At 51.2% G+C, this 19,623-nt stretch overlaps 1 protein-coding gene across 3 annotated transcripts in view; it reads right to left on the bottom strand.

The window, feature by feature from the left end:
- Window positions 1–19,623, bottom strand: part of PTPRU (protein tyrosine phosphatase receptor type U) — a 324,630-nt gene that overhangs the window by 16,997 nt on the left and 288,010 nt on the right. For all 3 annotated transcript variants that reach the window (XM_074976599.1, XM_074976600.1, XM_074976602.1), the window contains 4 exons: window positions 15,112–15,252; window positions 9,125–9,250; window positions 4,323–4,480; window positions 2,943–3,078 (listed from right to left, as the gene is read on the bottom strand). In XM_074976599.1, coding sequence (XP_074832700.1) covers window positions 2,943–3,078; window positions 4,323–4,480; window positions 9,125–9,250; window positions 15,112–15,252 — 561 coding nt within the window. The remainder of the gene's footprint in view (window positions 1–2,942; window positions 3,079–4,322; window positions 4,481–9,124; window positions 9,251–15,111; window positions 15,253–19,623) is intronic.

Raw genomic sequence — 19,623 nt, 5'->3', positions numbered from 1 at the left:
GTACTTCGCTGACCATGGATAGTGCTAATTTTTCAACCTGACAAGAGTCTAAGTATTTTACATCTTCTCAGTTACCTTTGTCAGCCAAACTCAGAATCACTTCAAAGGACAAAATCAAGACCTATTTTCAATAAAACCATATCGCCTGGTATTAATTATATTCCTCTCCTGTAATTCTTTATTAACTGAATCCTATATGAACTTTTGCATTACTATGCCTGGGTTTGATGTCGTGCTAGCCAGCCTTTGGCTATCTGGGCCATTCTTCTGGCCCTTTTTGGACATTGGCACACTAACACTCTTCCAGGCTTTTGAGGCTTTCCTGGTATTCCCAGATTTATTAAAAATTAGTATCAGAGATCTCCTCAGCAAGCTTTTTGGACTCTTAGGTGAAAGTTCTCCAAGCCACCTTCTTAACTAATGTTCATCCCTAGCTAATGTCATTCAACAACCTCTTTGGTTACCAGTCGACTAGAAATTCTCTCCTTTCCCAGACATCATTTTCATGTGCCAGAAACTTGCTTCTTTCCGAATACAGAACAAAAATGTTTATGGAACACATCACCTTTTCTGCCTCGTGATTAACAGTTTTACCATCTCAATCTAGTCATTGGTCTAAACCACAGTTAGGACTTCTTTTGTTCCTGCACATGTGGAATGAGGCTGTGTGATGGAATGCATCAACCCGGCACTGACCGGGGATAGGGGCCAGGCTTATTGGGTGGAAAAGGCCCCGCCCCCATGGCCCTGCTGGGCATGCTCCAGCTACAGCCCAGGTATAAAGGCCAGTCAGCTGGGGCTGGTCACCCTAGTAGCAAGAGCTCTAGCCACAGAGTGGGGGCAACACTCACCACAGGTGGAGCAGCGCTGCCTGAGGAGCAGCAGCAGCAGCAGCAGCAGCAGCAACAACAACAACAACCCGGGGAGACGCAGACAGAGCCAGGGTGACCCATCGCCTCCAGAATAGGGTAGGAAGCAGCCCAGGGCAGGGAACTGGGAGGGCCCAGGCTGTGACCTCAGTGTGTTGTGGTGGGGATCCCCGCTGAGCTGGTGCTGGGGTCCCATGCCCACCAACAACAGGGCCCTGGCCTGGAACTCGGTAGACAGGGAGGGCCCAAGCTCCCTTACCCCCACCCCGGGACCCTGCGGAAGGGGGAAATATGACTGGGCCGCTGAAGCCTGCAAACTGAGGCTAGGCCACTGGGCCTAGCAGCTGGGCTGACACATATTGGCTGACACATATTAGGCAGCTGGGCTGACACATATTGGCTAGGTCATGGAGGCCTGCAAACCTTGGCCGGGCTGCTGAGGCCTACAGACATTGACTACGCTGCTGAGGTTGGACTTTGGCTATTAGGCTGCACTGCCCTGACTGCAGGGGTGATCCGTACTGACTTTGGCGGTTCGGCCGCACTGCCCCGGCCGTGGGGGGAGGGATCCGTACTGACTTTGGGGGTTCGGCCGCACTGCCCTGGCTGCGGGGGGAGGGATCCATACTGACTTTGGCGGTTAGGCTGCACCGCCCTGGCCGCGGCGGGAGGGATCCGTACTGACTTTGGCGGTTTGGCCGCACTGCCCTGGCCGCGGGGGGAGGGATCCGTACTGACTTTGGCGGTTCGGCCGCACTGCCCTGGCCGCGGGGGGAGGGATCTGTACTGACTTTGGCGGTTAGGCCGCACTGCCCTGGCTGCGGGGGGAGGGATCCGTACTGACTTTGGCGGTTAGGCCGCACTGCCCTGGCCGCGGGGGAGGGATCCGTACTGACTTTGGCGGTTAGGCCGCACTGCCCTGGCCGCGGGGGAGGGATCCGTACTGACTCTGGCGGTTAGGCCGCACTGCCCCGGCTGCGGGAGCAATTCATAGTGACTTGGCTGCTGGGCCTGTGAACTATGACTGGGCCACTGAGGCCTGACTCGGCTGTGGAGCCCTAAGTGCAACTCAAGAGCCTTCTGGAGCAGACTGGGGCTGGAGACCCTGCCACAGGCTGTCTTTAGCTGGTGGTGTGTGCGCGATGGGCTCTGGTGCTCAGAGATAAAAAAAGGCAGGATATCCAAAGGCAAACACAGTCCCCTGGAGGCCTTATTGTCACAAGCAGAATGTAAGTGACTCTCTCCACTGACGTGTACAGGAGTCCCTCACATCCTGTGCAGGAGATGGATGGGCAGAGAACTAAGCCCCAGAGTCCTGTTTGGGGTGTGGCTCCCACTGGAGGCCCACTCATGTGGGCCTGTGTCCATGTTAAGCACCATCCTCATGCACACTATGGCATTGGAGCAGGGTGCTACGGTATGTCCGATGCAGAGAAGTGCCTGACCCAGGAGGCTGCCCCCCAGGGGCCTCACAGCCTGTTCTCCACTCTCCATGCACACGGATCTGCACTCCCCGAAGTTCCCTGAGTTTGGGGTTTCAATTAACCCACAGCAAAATTCTGCTGAAACCACAGGCAGCCTTCTTTGGGGTTCAACCCATCTGGCTGCACATGGTGTCGGCCTGACAATGTGAGCACCAGGCTTTGAACTCCAATAAGCAGCCTAGCCTGGCACAGCCACGGGGCTTGGGAGGGAGCCCGAGACCAGAAAATGCTCCACAAGGTTGCCCTTCCTTTTTACTTCAGCCAGGAGCCCCACTGCTCCTAACCCCCTGAACAGCTGGAATCATACAGCATGAATTAACTACGGCCCTCCCATCTTATTCGCAGAAGGAGCCCAGCAATGGCATCAGGTCACTTCCTTCTCATGTGGGAGGCCACAAAGTCTCATGCCATAGGAAGGGGCAGGGAGAAGGGTGGTGCCAGGCTGAGGCAAGCCCATCCTGAAGGCTCCCACCTCTTTGCTGGCTGGATCCCAGTGTGCTTTGGCTGCACAGCAGGACGTGCTGACACATAGGGTGGGCACAGGAGCAGGCCTAGCAAGAAGCAAGGGGAGGGAGTGTTCAGAACTTACCAAGGTCTCAACCATATTTGGCTTGTAGTTGCGGAGAGTCTTTGCAGCATAGAAAACATCCACCATGTTGTGACACTTGATCATCTCCAGGATCATCGTAGCTGCACAGAAAGTGCCACTCCGACCACCTCCATTCCTAGCAGGAGACATGCATGGAGTCAGCCAATGGAGAGCCAGTGCACCAGGATACCTAGAAGAGCATCTGTCCCAAGAGCCCTTATGCAGCCACACTGAACCAGAGTAAACCAGCTGCAATGTCTGGCCCCTTTTCCTGGTGCCTCTCCTAAGAGGAGTTCCTAAGGGTTGACAGACTAAGGAACTGGGCCCCACAAGAGCCCTGAGGCAGGGAGTGAGGCACAAAGAGACAATTGCCAATTTTTTCCCTTGGGGGTCTTGATAAGTGGCTGGCTATTCAGAGCTCAATGGCAGCTGCCAGCACTCAATGCCTTTTCTCCCCTTCTCTATCTGTGTTGTCTGTTTGGGGTAGCAGCTGCCCTGAGAGCGGAGTGCATTACTCATGTCCCAAACACCACTGGACACACCTTTCCTCCACCTGGGAATGAACCAGCCTGCCAGGCACACTGGCATCTGACTCGGGGCCTCCACACCCTCCTTTTCACATAGCACCCTCTTGTCTCTCGGTCTTCAACTCCTCAGCTCCAAGGGGCAGGGGACCAAATTTTATAAAGGCCACTCTAAAATTATCCTAAGGCTAATGAAGACAGACAAGGTTGTAATTAATTTTTGATTAAAAGCTCGCCTGCTGTCTCGCTCAATTTGAAAACTCATTATGTCCTCAGTGTGTTTGTGTGCGTGTGCGCATGTACCCGTGTGCATGGGGATGGTCGAGAGGCTTGTGGAGCCCAACGTAGGTAACCAGACCCGCTACAGAGCATGTCCCTGCAGTCAGTCAGCCTCTGCCTCCGCCCCCTTCTCCTCAGAAGCAGGGCGGGTTCACGGGGCCCTGAACGGTTGCTGGGGTTGCTATCAACCCACAATGTGAGCAGTGTCCACTGGATGCAGAAGGCCTGGGCCTCAGTCGGTGTCACTGGAAGTGACTCCACTGATCTCAGTGCATTGATCCTGATTTCCACCAGCTGAGCAAGTTCTGAGCTTTACTCACCTCTAAACTCAAGAGTGAGCAGAGGAAATCCCAGATGGCAGCTGGAAGCACCCTCATGGTGCTGCGTGTGCACAGAACTGCACCAATGGGGCTTGTTTTGAATAGAGACTTCATGCCCAAGGAAGGTCCTTGGCAGCACTGAAGGCAGGTGGACTGGTGGCGTCTGCTCCCCTTTAACCCTTTATATGCACGGGCCAGCAGGGACCATTGGCCATTAGCCCTGGTGAGCAGGCAGTTGTTCTCTGAGGCCTACTCACAAGCAGTGCACAATTGTCCGCCCATCGCCACTCTCCTCTTGCCACTTCTCCACTTGAGCTAGCAGGTACAAGAATGACTTCTTGGAGTCCGGCATGTCCCTGTATGCTGACCATCGCAGGTATTGGAAATGCCGGACCATAAGGTGCCCTTCCTGCAACTAGAAGACACCATCAGTGTGTAAGTACAGCTGCCCTCCCACATGTGCTGCTGGAGGGTGTGCAAGGGACAACTTGGGACGTGTTAGAGCTTGTGGAGGGGAGGTTCTGTGCGGGAAGGGCATAGGCAAGTGTCCATCCACCCAGAATCCCTTGCTATTCAGTCACCTCCCCTGCACCTCTGCTGGTGCATCTCCAGCCTGATTTGTAACATGACAGCCATTCCAGTCACCCGCTTCCAAACATACAATCAACTATGACAGTTCACCTCAGTGCAATCAGTACTAACCTTTGTTACCCCATCCTGGGCTCCCCACAAAGCCAATGGACCTCAGCCTCACCTGCTGCACCCCCAGCTATAGCTGTCCGGGGCGTTTTGCAATTTTAACGCACCTCAGCCTAAGCAGCACGCCACCCCCACCCCCCCCGCTATCCTCAACCTGGGATGCCCATAATGCCAGTGCACCTCAACCTAATCTGTGCCCTTACCTGCTATCCCCATCTTGCACTCTCTATAATGCCACGGACCTCAACCTAACCTGTATCACCTCACCTGCATTACCCCACTATACCTGTCCTGGGCATTTTGCAGTGCCAATGCACCTCAACCTAAACAGCACCAGTCCCTGCTGTCCTCATCCTGGGCTCCCTGCAATGCTCGTGCACTTCAGTCTAACCTGCATCACCCCCGCTGTACCCATCCTGGGCTCCCTGACATGCCAATACACCTCAATCTAATCTGCAGTTCTGCTGCTAGCCCCATCCTGGACTTCTCACATCAGTGCTGCCCTGTAGCCACCATCCCAGTGCATTCCGAGTCCCGCCTAAACTGGGCTCAACAGAGTATCCCACAAGTATTCAGCTAAGAGCATCTACCTCTTTTTCCTGCTGAAATCCCTACAAAGCTCTTGAACCAGAGCCATCCGCCCCAGAGATGGAGCATGGTAACAATGCTCTCTAATATCCTCATAATCTAGTAGCTTTGCAGCCTAATGCAGTTAGAAGGCTCTGGGAGGAGAAGGACTTATATGCACAAAGCCAAGTAAGCCCAGGCTTTAGTCAGATGGCTGGGGGGAGCTCAGTTCTATTCAGAAGATGAAAATGTTCTGGGAATGAAGATTGCCGTGCAGAATGAAATAGTGGGCCAGCCGTCTACTTGGGACTGCTGTTTTCAGCACAAGTGCATGGAGTGAGGGGAGGATGCGTGAAAGGCTAAGGCAGGTTGCTTGATTCCCAGCAAACAGCTCTGGACCCCTCAGCTAGGACCCTAGATAGCCAGGTGGGCTGGAGCTAGGCACCTTTGTTCTGTTCTTAGCTCTATAACCAGTGGGGCCAGAAAGTTCTCACCCCAGCATGGTGCATAGGACAGCCCAGCACCTGGCAAAATCAGACCACCAAATGCTGTGTGCAGGGCTCTCTTTACCCCTGCTGATGTGCACATGGGACCAAATTCTGCTCTCGCTTATACTCCCACAGATGGGAAGCTACAGCAACACAGCTGACAGATGGATTTACACCTAGGGCTGGGAGAAAAGAATTTAGCTCATTGTTATCACCTGGGGTCGATCTCTCATTCTCCTATCACACAGAGAGCATTGTCACTATCACACACACACACACATACCCCTATACACACAGGTCCCAGGATACACACTGCATATAGAGCAGCACATACACAGCCAACACCCTACTTAGCTCACCTCTGCAGTTACATACACCCTGCCCCAACCACACACTCCTTAGACACAACACCAACTGGAGTAACAACACCACACCCTCAAAGAATGCATTGCCATGCATGATCTCTCCCCCTCCACACAGCAGCACCTGCCAAGCACAGCCAGATACACACAGCAGCAGGTGCTACATAGGCCAATTTGATTCTCCAGCATAAATGCATTCCCTTTAAAGCAGCCCAGGCAGGACTGTAGAGTTCTGGGTTTTCAGACTGCTACATCTAGTGCATGACAAAGCTCCCCAAGCCCAGGTAATCCAGGCAAGAGGAGACAATTCAGCCCTTTCTGCTACCTAGATTGAGGATCCTATCCTAGCTACTTCTTTCACCTGGGCTGTTTGTAAGCTCTGAAGAAGAACTGACACTGACTTCCATGCCATTCAGTGGTCAATTCGCATTGCTCAGAATGACCTACCTGTAGTTATTCTGGAAGGCACCTGCCAGACAGGTGCTGGTGGGGAATGGATCTTTGGTGGCACATTACACTCATTAAAAATGGCCCATGGGGTTACAGTGAAGGAATGATGCTGAGGATTGGGGCGGTCTCTGTGCTGGTCCAATGATGCAGGACAGCATGCGGAGAAATCAAAATGAAGTGAATCTCCATGGTCCATCAGGCAGACTTGGCTCTGACATTAAAGTCAGAGGTTGAATGAGGTTTGGACTTGCTCCAAAGACTCTGGCTAAATTCTAGCAATGGGCAAACTTCTAAGTAAGTCCCTTCAGACATGCTCCGGAAAGCAGGGCTGCTTCTCTGAAACTTATCCAGCCTTCCTGGGTCTCAGAGTTAGGACAGGTATCTGGCAGGACTGGCCTCCTCACAGGATGTCAGCCTTTCCTCTCCATATAGGTGAAGATTACTCTTAAATTCCAGTAGTTCACCCATCACAAAGTTTGATGTTGTTGTAGTGCTATAAAGGCGTATGATAAGAATATCTTGCTCCTACCTATCTGCTGTTGAAAGATCTCAAAGCACTTTGCAAAGGAGGTCTCAGTATTATCATCCCCATTTTGCAGAAGGGGAAACTGAGGCACAGTCCCTAGTTGTGCAGTGGACAGCCAGGAGCAGAACTCAGACCTTAGAGTCCCATGCCATCCTCCAAGCACTAGTGCCTTCCTTGGTAGCAGCCATTGTGTCTTCTACTTGCAATAATGTGATCTATCTGTCCACCCATCCATCCACTGCTCTCTTCTGTATGTCTATGGTACTCCAAAGAGCACAGTGCCTAGGCCTGTGACACCAGCCCTGCCATGTCTAGTCTAGATTAGTTAGAGAAATCCCCCTCCCCATACAGTGCGTAGCCAATCCAAGCAGCAAAGCACATGCAGTGAAAAACTCCCTCCTGTTCCTCCCCAAAGGAGACCCACTGCTGGCCAACAGCCCTGCCACTCATTCTGGCTCCTGACTGCCAGCTAGTGATGGCAAAGATTTCTTCTGCTTGACCCCAGAGCTTCTCCTATGTGACCACACACAGGGCCCCAGGGCTAGTGCTGTGGGAACCTTTCACTAGTTTAAAGCTTGCAGTCTTGTGGCCTGCTCTCACAGTTAAACCAGCCCACTCTCCTCCCCCAATTCCATTCATCGCTCTGAATGTCACTGCATTTCCCTTCCCCTAAGGAAGTTGGCAGGGGTGGGGAGGGAGCTGCACTGCGAAAGTGACATAAAGATGAAGGTTAAAGGCCCTGCAGTTTTTTCCTCAGCCTAGTAGGAAAGCCATTCGGTCAATTCCATTGTACCAAGGATGGCCATTGTGGGGTCCCTACAGAATGGCATAAACTAACCACAAGCAGGGGCCAGAAAGACCTCGCCCCAATGCACAGAGGGGTCTGAGTCAAGTCTTTGCTTTTAAATGATTTTTAACCACTTTAAAGCCCTTACAGAGCAATGTCAAGTGCCTAAGGGCTCTTCTATACAAATAGATCTTGGCAAGTGGGGTGTGCAGCTACCACACACACACACACGCTGCTCTCTTTGAGACAGGACTAGACTGCAGCTCACTGTCAAATGGTGAATGCACACCAGCCAGATGCACAAGACACTTAGAACACGGTAGGCCAGCATGGGACAGATTCACAACACAGCTTGCTGTGAACTACATCTGTGTTGACCAGCCCTTAGTGTAAACAAGAATCAGGCCCCCCAGGGTCTGGGATTGTGGCCTGAACCCAGGGCTGGTAGGACACAGACACAATCACCACCACAGGCTGGCCATTTTCAGAGGGAAACTCCCAGTCCAGTGCAGCAGTTCCTATGGAGTGAGAGCTCCTCCCCTTCTCAGGGAAGCAGCTCCCACTGGAACACACAGGCATTTTGCTGTGAGTGGTACTGGCTTCTAAGTCTGATTCCAGTCTGCAACCCACCTCTGAGCAGAGGAGCTGCCTGGAGCTAGAGACTCCAGAAGCCTTTGACTAGGTTGGCTAGTCTTCATGAGGGACTCTGTTGGCAGCTGTGGGCCTGGGGGTGCTTATGTCACAATCGGGGTACCTGGGAGAAGTCTAGTAACAGGATGCCACGTCATCAGCAAAGGGGTTACTCAGCCCCAAGTGAAATTAATCAGCTACGTAAAGCTGCTGGGGACAGGGTTACTCCTAAGGGCAGGTTTCTGGGGCTGACTGTGGACATGGCAGCTGGATTTGCATTCTCCTTGTCTGCTTTGTGGTCTTGAAAACAAAGTGAATGCCCTCACCCAGCTGGTAGGCTTGGCTCCAGCATCCCGCTAGTACTGTCTCGTCAGTCACTTGGGACCCACAGAGCTCTGACTCCTGCTGCAGAGCACACACTGCGACTCCAGAATACAGCCTGCAACCATCTGGAGTGGTGAATATCTTTAGATAAGCTAATCACCCGCCTTCCTTCCCCCACTCCCCACTAGAGCCCTGGTGTGACACCCAGACGTGCTCTCCTCCTCACCCGTGTGATGTTCTGCACCCGGAAAAGGCGAGCAATGACGTCTTCATCAGCTGATCGGGAAACATACTCCACTTCTATTGGCCCGTACTGCTGGAGCCCTGGCTCGGGCCAGTACTGTAAACACGGCTGCAGAGAGAGGAGAGAGAAGCAACTGTGTGTGACTTGAAGATGTGTGTGGCAGAGACCAGGCAGGAGCAGGAGCCACGATGCACCATGCAGGTGTGCGGGACATGGGCATGTCACAGGGACACGGGGCTCTGGCATGTGGCAAGGGGGAGCCCAATGCAGGTTTCCCAGGCAGGACACCAGGAGGAGGATATAGCACAAGGGGACTGAACACAGGGCTGCTTGTGCACCCACACAAACACTGCCCATGCTATTCACAACACATTGCTGGATGGAGCTGGCCCTTCTACACTGACAAAGGCCAGAACCTGCCCACACTTACACCCCGGCAGTCCCCTCTGGACTTCAGCTGAGCTGAAGCCTGTTTGGAGTCTCCCAGGTGGGATCACTACATGCACCTGGTCCCACCGCAGCAGGGTGGGGCTGATCCTGCACTCCACTAGCATCAGTGGAAGTATGGGCTGGAGACGGGAGGGCTGGGCCCTGAGTAAGGGCTGTGTGCCATTGGGATTTTATCTCCTTGAAACCAAAGTGGGTTTTGCTATGGACTGCACTGGGCTATGACTCCAGGCATCTGGTACACTGCAATCACTGCCACTCATGTAGACACGCGAGAGCTGGCTTTGCTCTAAGTAGCTTAGGGTTTGGTGCAGGGAAGCAACATCCTCACAGGCATCAGTACAGGCTGTGCACTTGGGCCACCAGCCTGTACCTCTTTCCTGTTGCAATTGTACCTCTTCACTATTGTTCCTGAGCTCCGAGGTAGCTTGGGTATGTCTGCACCGCTGGCTGCAATGCAGACATCAGCTAAAACCTTCCCTGCACTCTTGGCTGCCCCCTTCATTTCTGCACCTTCTCCCAGGGCCAAGAACAGCAGATTCCAGCTCAGAAACTCCCACCATGCCAGCCAGGACAGATGCTCCAGGAGGGACTGGCTGCTGGCAAGGCAGCCCAGCACCGCTCTGTCTCACGCACAGGAACTCGCTTGATGCATTGTTCAACTCGAGGGTTGTGGATGCGATTGTTTTCACTCTACTCCATGCCAGTGGGAAGCCAGCATCAACACAAAATACATTATGTTGGTCACTGCACGTCAGCAAAACATTTACCATTTCAGGCCAGCCAACGGCTGGGGCCTAAGTGCATGGCCAATGTGTTTGAGAAATAATTGGTTATTAATGGGGCTATCAATCTCTGTGATCTCTGAGCCTTTTAGACACAGGGCTATAATTTGGATATTAAAACTTCCTTCAGCGAGACAAAGTTCAAACCAGGGATTTACCCTCTAAGTCACCTCTCAAAGCTTCCTGCTGTAAAGACTGATTTATTGACGAATGGTCTTTAACTAGTAAACACATAAAAGCCAGCTAAGCATTGTCACATGGACTCCACTGAAGAACCATCACCCTGAGAAATGGCAGGCATCAGAAAGAAATGCAGCAGGTAGAATACACTGGGGGAAGGGACGTGCTGCAACCTGGACATAAGCTTGCTGGAGTCTGAGCTGGCCCTGGCTCAAAGAAGAGGGGGCAATATGGGAGTGCGGCTGGCAATGCGGGCCAAGGTTGAAAGGGGAACCAAAGCAGGGCAGGGGAGAAGGAGAAGTTTGGGGCTGACAATGCAACAGGTGCATTAGGGAGCCCTGGGGATGCTGCAGAGCAGGGGAGAAGGGGAAGTGTGGGGCTGACAATGCAGCTGACATGGTAGAGAGCCTGGAGGATGTTGCAGGGCAGGACTCAGCCAGAGAGTGGGACTGGGTAGAGAGGAGTCCCATGATGCAGCAAAGGGCAGAAACGGGGAACAAAGCCCATGGGGAGACATAGGGGAGCCTGCAGGGCTAAGCTAGGTTGGGACACTAAGGCTACAGCCCCACAGCATAGTTATTTCGAGATAACAGCCATTATTTCAAAATTATTTGCAAGCATCCACACTATGCACATGTGATTTTGAAATAAATTCAAAATAGCGTACACATTATTTTGAATTTTGTAAACCTCATTGCAGGAGAAATAACTTATTTTGAAACTGTTATTTCAAAATAGGCACTGTTAAGACACAGAATAGCACTATTTTGAAATAGGTGGCAATGGCACTACTTCGAAATAGGTGCTATGTGTCCAGACATGCTATGTTGAAATGCATTCTTGTGTGTAGATGTGTTATTTTGAAATAAGCTACTTTGGAATACCTGTTCCAGAATGGATTATTTCAAACTAACACTGCTGGGTAGACATAGCTCAAGGGAGAAAAGGAGCCAAGATTGCCAGGAATGAAGCACAGGGAGGAGATGGGGCAGCAGAAATTCTGTCCCCGAACCGGTTCGAGTCTTCCCCTGATGTCAGGCCTGGACTTGCTCTGGCTTGGAATTAGGGAGAGTTACAAGCTACTGCTGCACAAAGCAGGCCTTGATGGAACAATGGAGGAGACATTAACTGTGTAATATATCAGTGTATTTACAGGGCCATATTTGAAAATGTGTGCTCACATTCCACTCATAATCCATGTATGCATGTGTAAATGCAATTGCATGTGCAAAACACACCAAATATACCCTGTCCTGGGCTACAAGCAGACATTTTTGCAGGTGCTAATGTTTACAAATCCACCCTGCATAGGCTAACACCTGGAGAAAAGAAGCTGGGTGGGTACTTGATAACAGTCTTCAAACATGTCAAGGGCTGTTATAAAGAGGACAGTGATCAATTGTTCTCCATGGCCACTTGGGATTTAGGACAGGAAGTAACAGGCATAAATTACAGCCAAGGAGAATTAGGTTAGATAACAGGAAATTTTTTCTAACTAGAAGGATAGTAAAGCTCTTGGAATGGGCTCGTCAGGAGGTTGGGGAGTCCCAGTCATTGGAGGTTTTTAAGGCCAGGTTGGACAAATACCTGTCCGGGCTCATCTAGGGTTTCCTTGGCCCTGCTAACTGCAGGCACCTGGATGAGATGACCTCTTGAGATCCCTTCCAGCCCTGTATGTCTATGATTCTAAGTACATTCTATTACTACTCCAGAAACTTAGATGGGTAGATAAGACAGAAACTATCACAATGCCAGTATGTTCAGCAAGCAAAAGACACATTAAAACTGGAAAAAGTACAGAGAAATGTGTAAGGGTGTGGAACAGCTTTGGTATGAGAACAGATTAAAAAACTGAGACTGGTCAGCTTAGAGAAGAGGATACTTAGGGGGATAAGATGAGGACTGTAGAATTCCGAATGTGGAGGAGGAAGTTAATAAGATATATTGTCAACCCATCCATCTACATAATACAAGAACCAGGGGTTATCCATTGAAATTAATCCGCAGCATTTTTTAAACAAACACATGGCAATGCTTCACACAACACACAGCCAACCTGTGGAACTCGCTGCCAGGGGATGCTGTGAAGCCAAAAGTATCACTGGGTTAAAAAAATAATTAGAGAAGCTCATGGAGGACAGGTCCAACCAGGGCTATTAGCCTAGATAGTCAGAAACACCTCCTCCTGCACCCTGGATGCTCCATGTGTCCCTAAACCTCTGACTGCCAGAAGCTAGGTGCAGAGGACAGAGGATTGACAATGGTCCTGTTTGTTTCATTCCCCTCTGACGCATCTTGCACTAGTTACTGTTGGAGGACAGGACAAGGAACTGGACTGGATCCTTGGCCTGACCCACTGTGGCCATTCTTATGCCCTTAAGTAGATTTTCCCCTCAAATACTATTAAATGCCCTTGTGTGTGGCTGTGGGAGGGAAGTACAAAAACATCAGAAAAAAAAAAACCTCATCTTCACCCTGCACATGAGGGGATGGGCACAGATCACACATACGGGCTCAATCCTGCAATATGCCAAGTGACTGCAGCTCAGAGGGAAACAGTGGGTGGCAGCATGGGGCAGAGCACTGGATCAGGAGACCTGGGGAGGGGGGGGGTCTATCTCAGGCTCTGCCACTGACCTGCTGGATGACCTTTGGAATGTCACTTTCCCCCTTTCTGTAGCTAAGTTTCCCTGTCTGTAAAATGGAGAAATGATATTCACCCACCTTTGTAAAGCATTTTAAGGTCCAGGAATTAAAAGTGCTCTATATGAGCCAAGTAATAGCAGTGATTAGATTAACTGATTTGTTCTCCAGCCTCTGCTCCAGCAGAGAGACTCAGAGGATGCTGACGAACAGGGATAGCCAAAGCATTTGATATCACAATGTACTGTAGTTACATTTCATGGATGTGAGAGCTCCCTCACCCATCTCCTGTTAGTGCAGGGCTGCTAATTACAGTCTATTCTACCCCATCCTGCTCCTCCAGTCCTCCAAGGGTGATGGAATCCCCACCACACAGGAAACTAAATCACAAATTCTTTGGGGCCAGACCAGTTTTTTGTTCTGTGTTTGGACAACCTCTAGCCCCTGAGCCATGACTGTGCCCCGAGCACTACAAACAATTACTGTTCCATTACTCTTCATCTTCCTTAGGAAATTATCCCTGTTTAAGAGACTCTCCTACCAGGATTAGCCATGGTGTTGTACTTCTGCTTCATTTCCAGCCAGGGTAAAGTCACCTCTCAATGGCCTTATGGATGCAGTGCACTATCTCAGAGAAAAATTAGGAGCACTGCATTCTATGCAATACATAGCGTATATCTATATACAAGAGATGGAGATAGAGCTGATTAGCTATATAGGTAGATTATCGACCCATCCATCTATAAATATTTTACTTGCCTATTTAGCTCAGTGTGAGTGTGAGGCAAAGAAAAGTACAACTTCATTTGGGGCTATTTATTCCATTCATCTGCCTATTTCCTGTGAACGTTACAACTACAGTTTTGGGTCATTTACATTAAGTGTCTGATTTCAACTCATAAAATAATCCGGTTAATGAAGTCTTCTCCAGACATCCATTAAGAGTCTATAATGCTAATTTTATGTAAAAATCCAATAAGTTCCCTCGTCAAATTAACATTACAGACCTGTAATGGGCTCTTAAATCTGCCTGGCCTCCGCAGGAATGTTGTAGGAAGCCCTGTAGGGGTTGTTACACCAGGAGAGAACAGGAACAATTCAAATGCTGCCTTCCATGCCACAGGCTTTATTTGGTCCTCTTTCAGTGGTGGTTGTGTAATGGATAGCAAGTCTGATCTGGCAAATTCACTCCATTACAGCCACAGGAATGTCATCACTAGTGTGTATGGATTTATAAAACAATATTTGCAACCCTTAAAGAGTTCTTTGTAGAATACAGATGAGTGCATAGGGAATGGAATGCATCCTTCTCTGGGCTGGAGCAGATGGCAGCACTCAGCAATACCACCCAACAGCTGAGGATAGGGATGCTCCCTCGGGAGCTTAGAAAAGTGACAGTCCTGGCTAAAAGGGGGATGGATGGTCACTTTGTGTATGTGCCATGCCTAAGATAATCTTGGCTAGGGTGCTTTAATATCAATGCAACAAGACGGCTAATGAAGTACCAGGTTCCCCTTTATTCCTCCAGGCTGACTCATCGAGGAGAGCTGCTTGTTGATGAACCCAGCTGACGGGTTTAGGCCTTTAGCTTCTCTGTTCTGTGTGCTGCACAGGGAAAACTGACCAGCTAGCTCTGTGCAGCTGACAGCATGTTGCAGAGACCGTCAGTTTTTGGACAGGTCTGCAAAACTTGAGCCCACTGAGGCAGGCTAAAGGCCTGCATTTGGGAACTGGGGGTGCTAGATGCAATCCTTGCAAGTGACCCTGGGGAGGGAGAAGATGTTACACCAACAATAACAACTAACAGCAAAGTGTCAGTTCGGTAGATGGCCTGCTATGACTCAGGCCCCAGAAACCCAGACTCGGTGCCAAGCTCAGGGGCAAGGCCTGGGGGATTGTGTCTGTGCCACTCACCCAGGCAGAATTGGACTGGTTGAGCTGGTTGAGCATGACGATGGAGGTGCAGCCGTAGTCATACACCAGACGCCAGAAATCTGTGGTGGTGTTCTGCAGTGGGTGCAGGGTGACGATGAAGGCTGCGCTCTTGGTGTAGCTCTAACAGGGCAAACAGAGAGAGAAGGACCAATGAGCTCTTTCAAGCCATGCAGCTGTCCAGAGCATGTTGGAGTGAGAGTGGAAGTGTAACAGGTACCCCCACACTACTGAAGGGGAAGGACAGTTTTTGGCTAAGGCACTGAACTGAGACACCCAAGATCAATTTCCAGCTCTACTGCCAGCTCCTTGCGCCTCCCACACTAAGCCTTGTTCAGAGATCTGTCACAGGAAGGTTCCTATCCCAAGAATAACACTGGCTCAAAGGCCTGAGCCGGTTCACTGATGGGACCCCACTGACCTCATCAGGCACTGGAGCAGGCCCTAACCCTGTTCAGTGGGCAGTGCTGTGTGCCTATAGAAGCTGACAAGCTGTCTCTGCGCAGCCAATAGCGTGATGCAGAGATCATCGACTTTTGGACAGGGCTCCAAATTCCAGGCCTGGTGAAGCAGGCTGTAGACAGAGGCCAGAGTGAATGTTCCAGTGGGGCTTTCATCCTGACTGTGCATTTTGCCCTGCAGTAGCTGTAGTGAAAGAAAAAATAAGCCCACTGGAACCTTGTGACTACCTGAGAAGCCTTAGTCCTTGGGCCCTGATTATTCCCCTTTCCTGCAATGGTGTAAATCAGGAATATCTCTACTGTAGACAAGGGGGTTACACAGTGAGAAACTGGTACAAGGGAAAGGAGAATGGGACCACTGGACTCTAGTCAGGCTTGTCTTGAAACCACTGCACAGGAAGGGCCAACAGAACCCAGCAGCAAGCAGAGCAGGCTGTGCTCATACAGTGGGGCAGAGCTGTACTCAGAGGCATGAGTGATCTCACCTATACCAGGTCTACACTGAGTAAACACCGACTTCAACAGAGCAATTCCTGATTTTCACCCGAGAGTGGGGGAGCAGAACCAGGACTGCAAGGTTTACACATACTGCAGGGTGGTCTCTGAGGGCAGAAGGTTGCCTGGTCAGGTTGGCTTCCTGTACAGGTAAAGAAGCACGAGGGGCCAGATCCTCAGCTGATATTAAATCAAAAGGCGCAGTGGAGTTCAGTGAAGCTGTCCTGATTTACACCAGAGGTGATCTGGCCCAAGGTCCTGTTTCATCTGCTTTGTCAAGCTTCTGCTTGCTCTGGGGTCCAACAGAGACCATGATTCTCAGGGCAGATCTGAGTCTTGGCGAGGGCTACTCACACCGCCTGGCAATGTGCCCAATGGGATCACAGGCAGCTGGGCACAGCAAACAGCTCCTCTCCCTTATGCCATCTGCCCTGACACGCAAATCTCATGCTGGACCACGCGTACGTGAAGGGGGGGCACAGGAGCTGGGCAGGGTGGGTCTGTGCCAGCCAGGAGGTCCGCCAGGGCACGTAGACTGGCTCCGCTTGCTGGCTTCTTAGTGCTGCTCAGAGAGTAACAAAGGGCATGAATGGTCTGGAGAATCAGGAGTGGGGAGCCTGGTTCTGATCTCCCCCAGGCTGGTGTGACTCAGGAGTGACACCACCGAAATGAACAGAGGGACGAGTCAACAAGCACAAGTTATTGCAGCACCTTGACAGCCAGGGGTGGGGGTGGAATAGAGTGAAGATACGCAGCCCTCCCTCCCTTAGGACTCTGGGGGCAGGGGACTCTCCTCTCATCTGAGCACAAGCCTGAGAAATGTTGGCCCACTGCACTTTTTCTCCCCAGAGTTACACATGTGCCTCATGGGGTGCAGACAGTGCCTGTCCATTGTGCTCCCCCCAGGCTGGTTTTGCTCGGGTTTGTGCTGCCTCTCACCCCCAGGCTGTAATCTCTCTGAGGTCTGAGGGAAGCTAAGAGGCAAGAGACCTCTGAGGCTTTGCTACTTACAAACATTTTCTTAGTGTGAAAAAAAGAAGATGGGACGAAAAGCCCCTCTCCAAGGGAAATTGCGCTGCTTGTTAACACTTCAAAAGCAGCAAGTGCTTTTAAGGGGACCAGACCAGCAAGAAGACAGACAGTGGAGCGTTTTACAGCTCTTGTTCGCTGGTTCTTCACCCCTCTAAAGGACCCTTGAAACAACAATCTGTGCAGGAGCAACAAGGTCTCAGCACTCTCAGAACATCCTTGAGCCTTTGGATTTCTCCTCAAGTCTTGTTTTTCCTGCTACCTTGCTGCTCCCTCCCCATGGGATTTGGATTAACATCTGTGGCCATAAGCCCCAAATGAGGTTTTAAAAAAGTGGAGAGAGGATGAAAATTTCAAAAATGGATCTTGGGGGATGAAGCATCTTTCTTAAAATGGGTTCCCTTAACACAGTGTTTCTCAAATTTGGGGTCTCGGCCCAAAGGGGTGTTGTAAGATGATTGTAGGGCAGCAGCTGCTGGCTGGAAACACAGCTCTGAAGGCAGAGTCACTGCCAGCAGCAGAGCACGTATAAGGGTGGCACAGGATTATCATCACTTTTAGAAGTGAAGGAGTTCGTTGCAGCCTGGAATATATTCCAAGGAAGTAAGCAAAAGAAGGTTGAGAACTCCTGTTCTAAAAAATATCAAACCCCTACACCAAACATCTGCAACCAGCCCTGGTGAGAAGGAGACCATGGAGCAGGAAGGGAAAGGAAATCATTCTGCATTTTCCCACCTACTGTCCCCTGACAACAGGTCACTAGCCTGATCACACCCAGAAAACAGAAGCTGTGAGGGGCAGAAGTGGGGGTCTGTGGCACTGTGGCCTCCCAGAAGGAAAAGGGTTCAGCTAATGATCATGTCATACATTCCCATAGTGCTTGAGGAGTCTTTTACCTGCTGTTGGCTCAGAGCCACTTAACAGGGCACAGAAACATTAAACACCAGACTTTTTATCTAGGCCTTGTCTGCAAAGTAGCAAACTTTGAAATGCCCGGCCCCTGTGCAACTGCTCCTTTGGCCCTCCCCTCCCTCCGGTCCCCGGTCAGCGAGCCTGTGTGTGTGTCTCTTTCTCACACACACATGCCTACCCAAGTCCTCACCCATGGGATGACTCATGTGCTTAAGACCTGCCTGGATCAAGGCTATCTAGCTCCATCCAGGGTACGGCTATGCAATATGGAGGATTTTCACTTTAGTTCACATTGGCTACGTCTACACGTGAAGCCTACATCGAAGTAGCCTATTTCGATGTGGTGACATCGAAATAGGCTATTTCGATGAATAACGTCTACACGTCCTCCAGGGCTGGCAACGTCGATGTTCAACATCGACGTTGCGCAGCACCACATCGAAATAGGCGCAGTGAGGGAACGTCTACACGCCACAGTAGCACACATCGAAATAAGGGTGCCAGGCACAGCTGCAGACAGGGTCACAGGGCGGACTCAACAGCCAGCCGCTCCCTTAAAGGGCCCCTCCCAGACACACTTGCACTAAACAGCACAAGATACACAGAGCCGACAACGAGTTGCAGACCCTGTGCATGCAGCATGAATCCCCCGCTGCAGCAGCAGCAGCCAGAAGCCCTGGGCTAAGGGCTGCTGCACACAGTGACCATAGAGCCCCGCACAGGCTGGAGAGGCAGCGTCTCTCAACCCCCCAGCTGATGGCTGCCATGGAGGACCCCACAATTTCGACGTTGCGGGACGCGGATCGTCTACACTGTCCCTACTTCGACGTTGAACGTCGAAGTAGGGCGCTATTCCGATCCCCTCATGAGGTTAGCGACTTCGACGTCTCGCTGCCTAACGTCGAAGTTAACTTTGAAATAGCGCCCGACGCGTGTAGCCGCGACGGGCGCTATTTCGAAGTTAGTGCCGCTACTTCGAAGTAGCGTGCACGTGTAGACACAGCTATTAAGTCCCACCTTAAGTCGGTAGCAGCTGAGAGAAGGGACTGCTTCAAGACACTGGCTCAACAAAGTGTAGAACACATTGGCCCACCAAGGGGGGGGGTGTGGGGCAAAAGGGTCAATTTCCCTGAGATCTGGGGCATTTATAAGAGCCCCAGGGCTCCATCTGTGCAGAACCAATTCAGATGCTGCCTGGCTGATTAGCACAGCACAGCTGGCAGTATGTCTTCAGGTGCCCCTCCCCTATATTTCTCCATCCTGCAACAGCTGCTCAGGGGACTCTCGCTCTAGCTGTGCAGGGGATGCTGCTCTCAGGGTGGCCTCCTGCCTCTGTGCCCCATCTCTTACAAGTGGGGAGAGACAGCTGCTCAGGAGGACTCAAATTGGACGGAGTGTAATGTGTGTACCGAGGGTGAGCTGTGTGAGCGACTGCCTGCCTTGCTTGAGTTCCCCAGCAGCCAGCTCACATTCCCTGTCCTGTCTCTCTCCCCACCACCACTGTCCTATCTGTGTGTGTCACACACACACACACACAGAGTCTCTCCCTGCCCAGACGTGCACCAGTCTACCTGTCCTATTTACTGTGTTTTTCTCT

Source organism: Carettochelys insculpta, chromosome 24 (genome assembly GCF_033958435.1).
Source record: "Carettochelys insculpta isolate YL-2023 chromosome 24, ASM3395843v1, whole genome shotgun sequence".
Classification (NCBI taxonomy): Eukaryota; Metazoa; Chordata; order Testudines; family Carettochelyidae; genus Carettochelys; species Carettochelys insculpta.
This window is presented reverse-complemented; position numbering and strand designations above follow the sequence as displayed.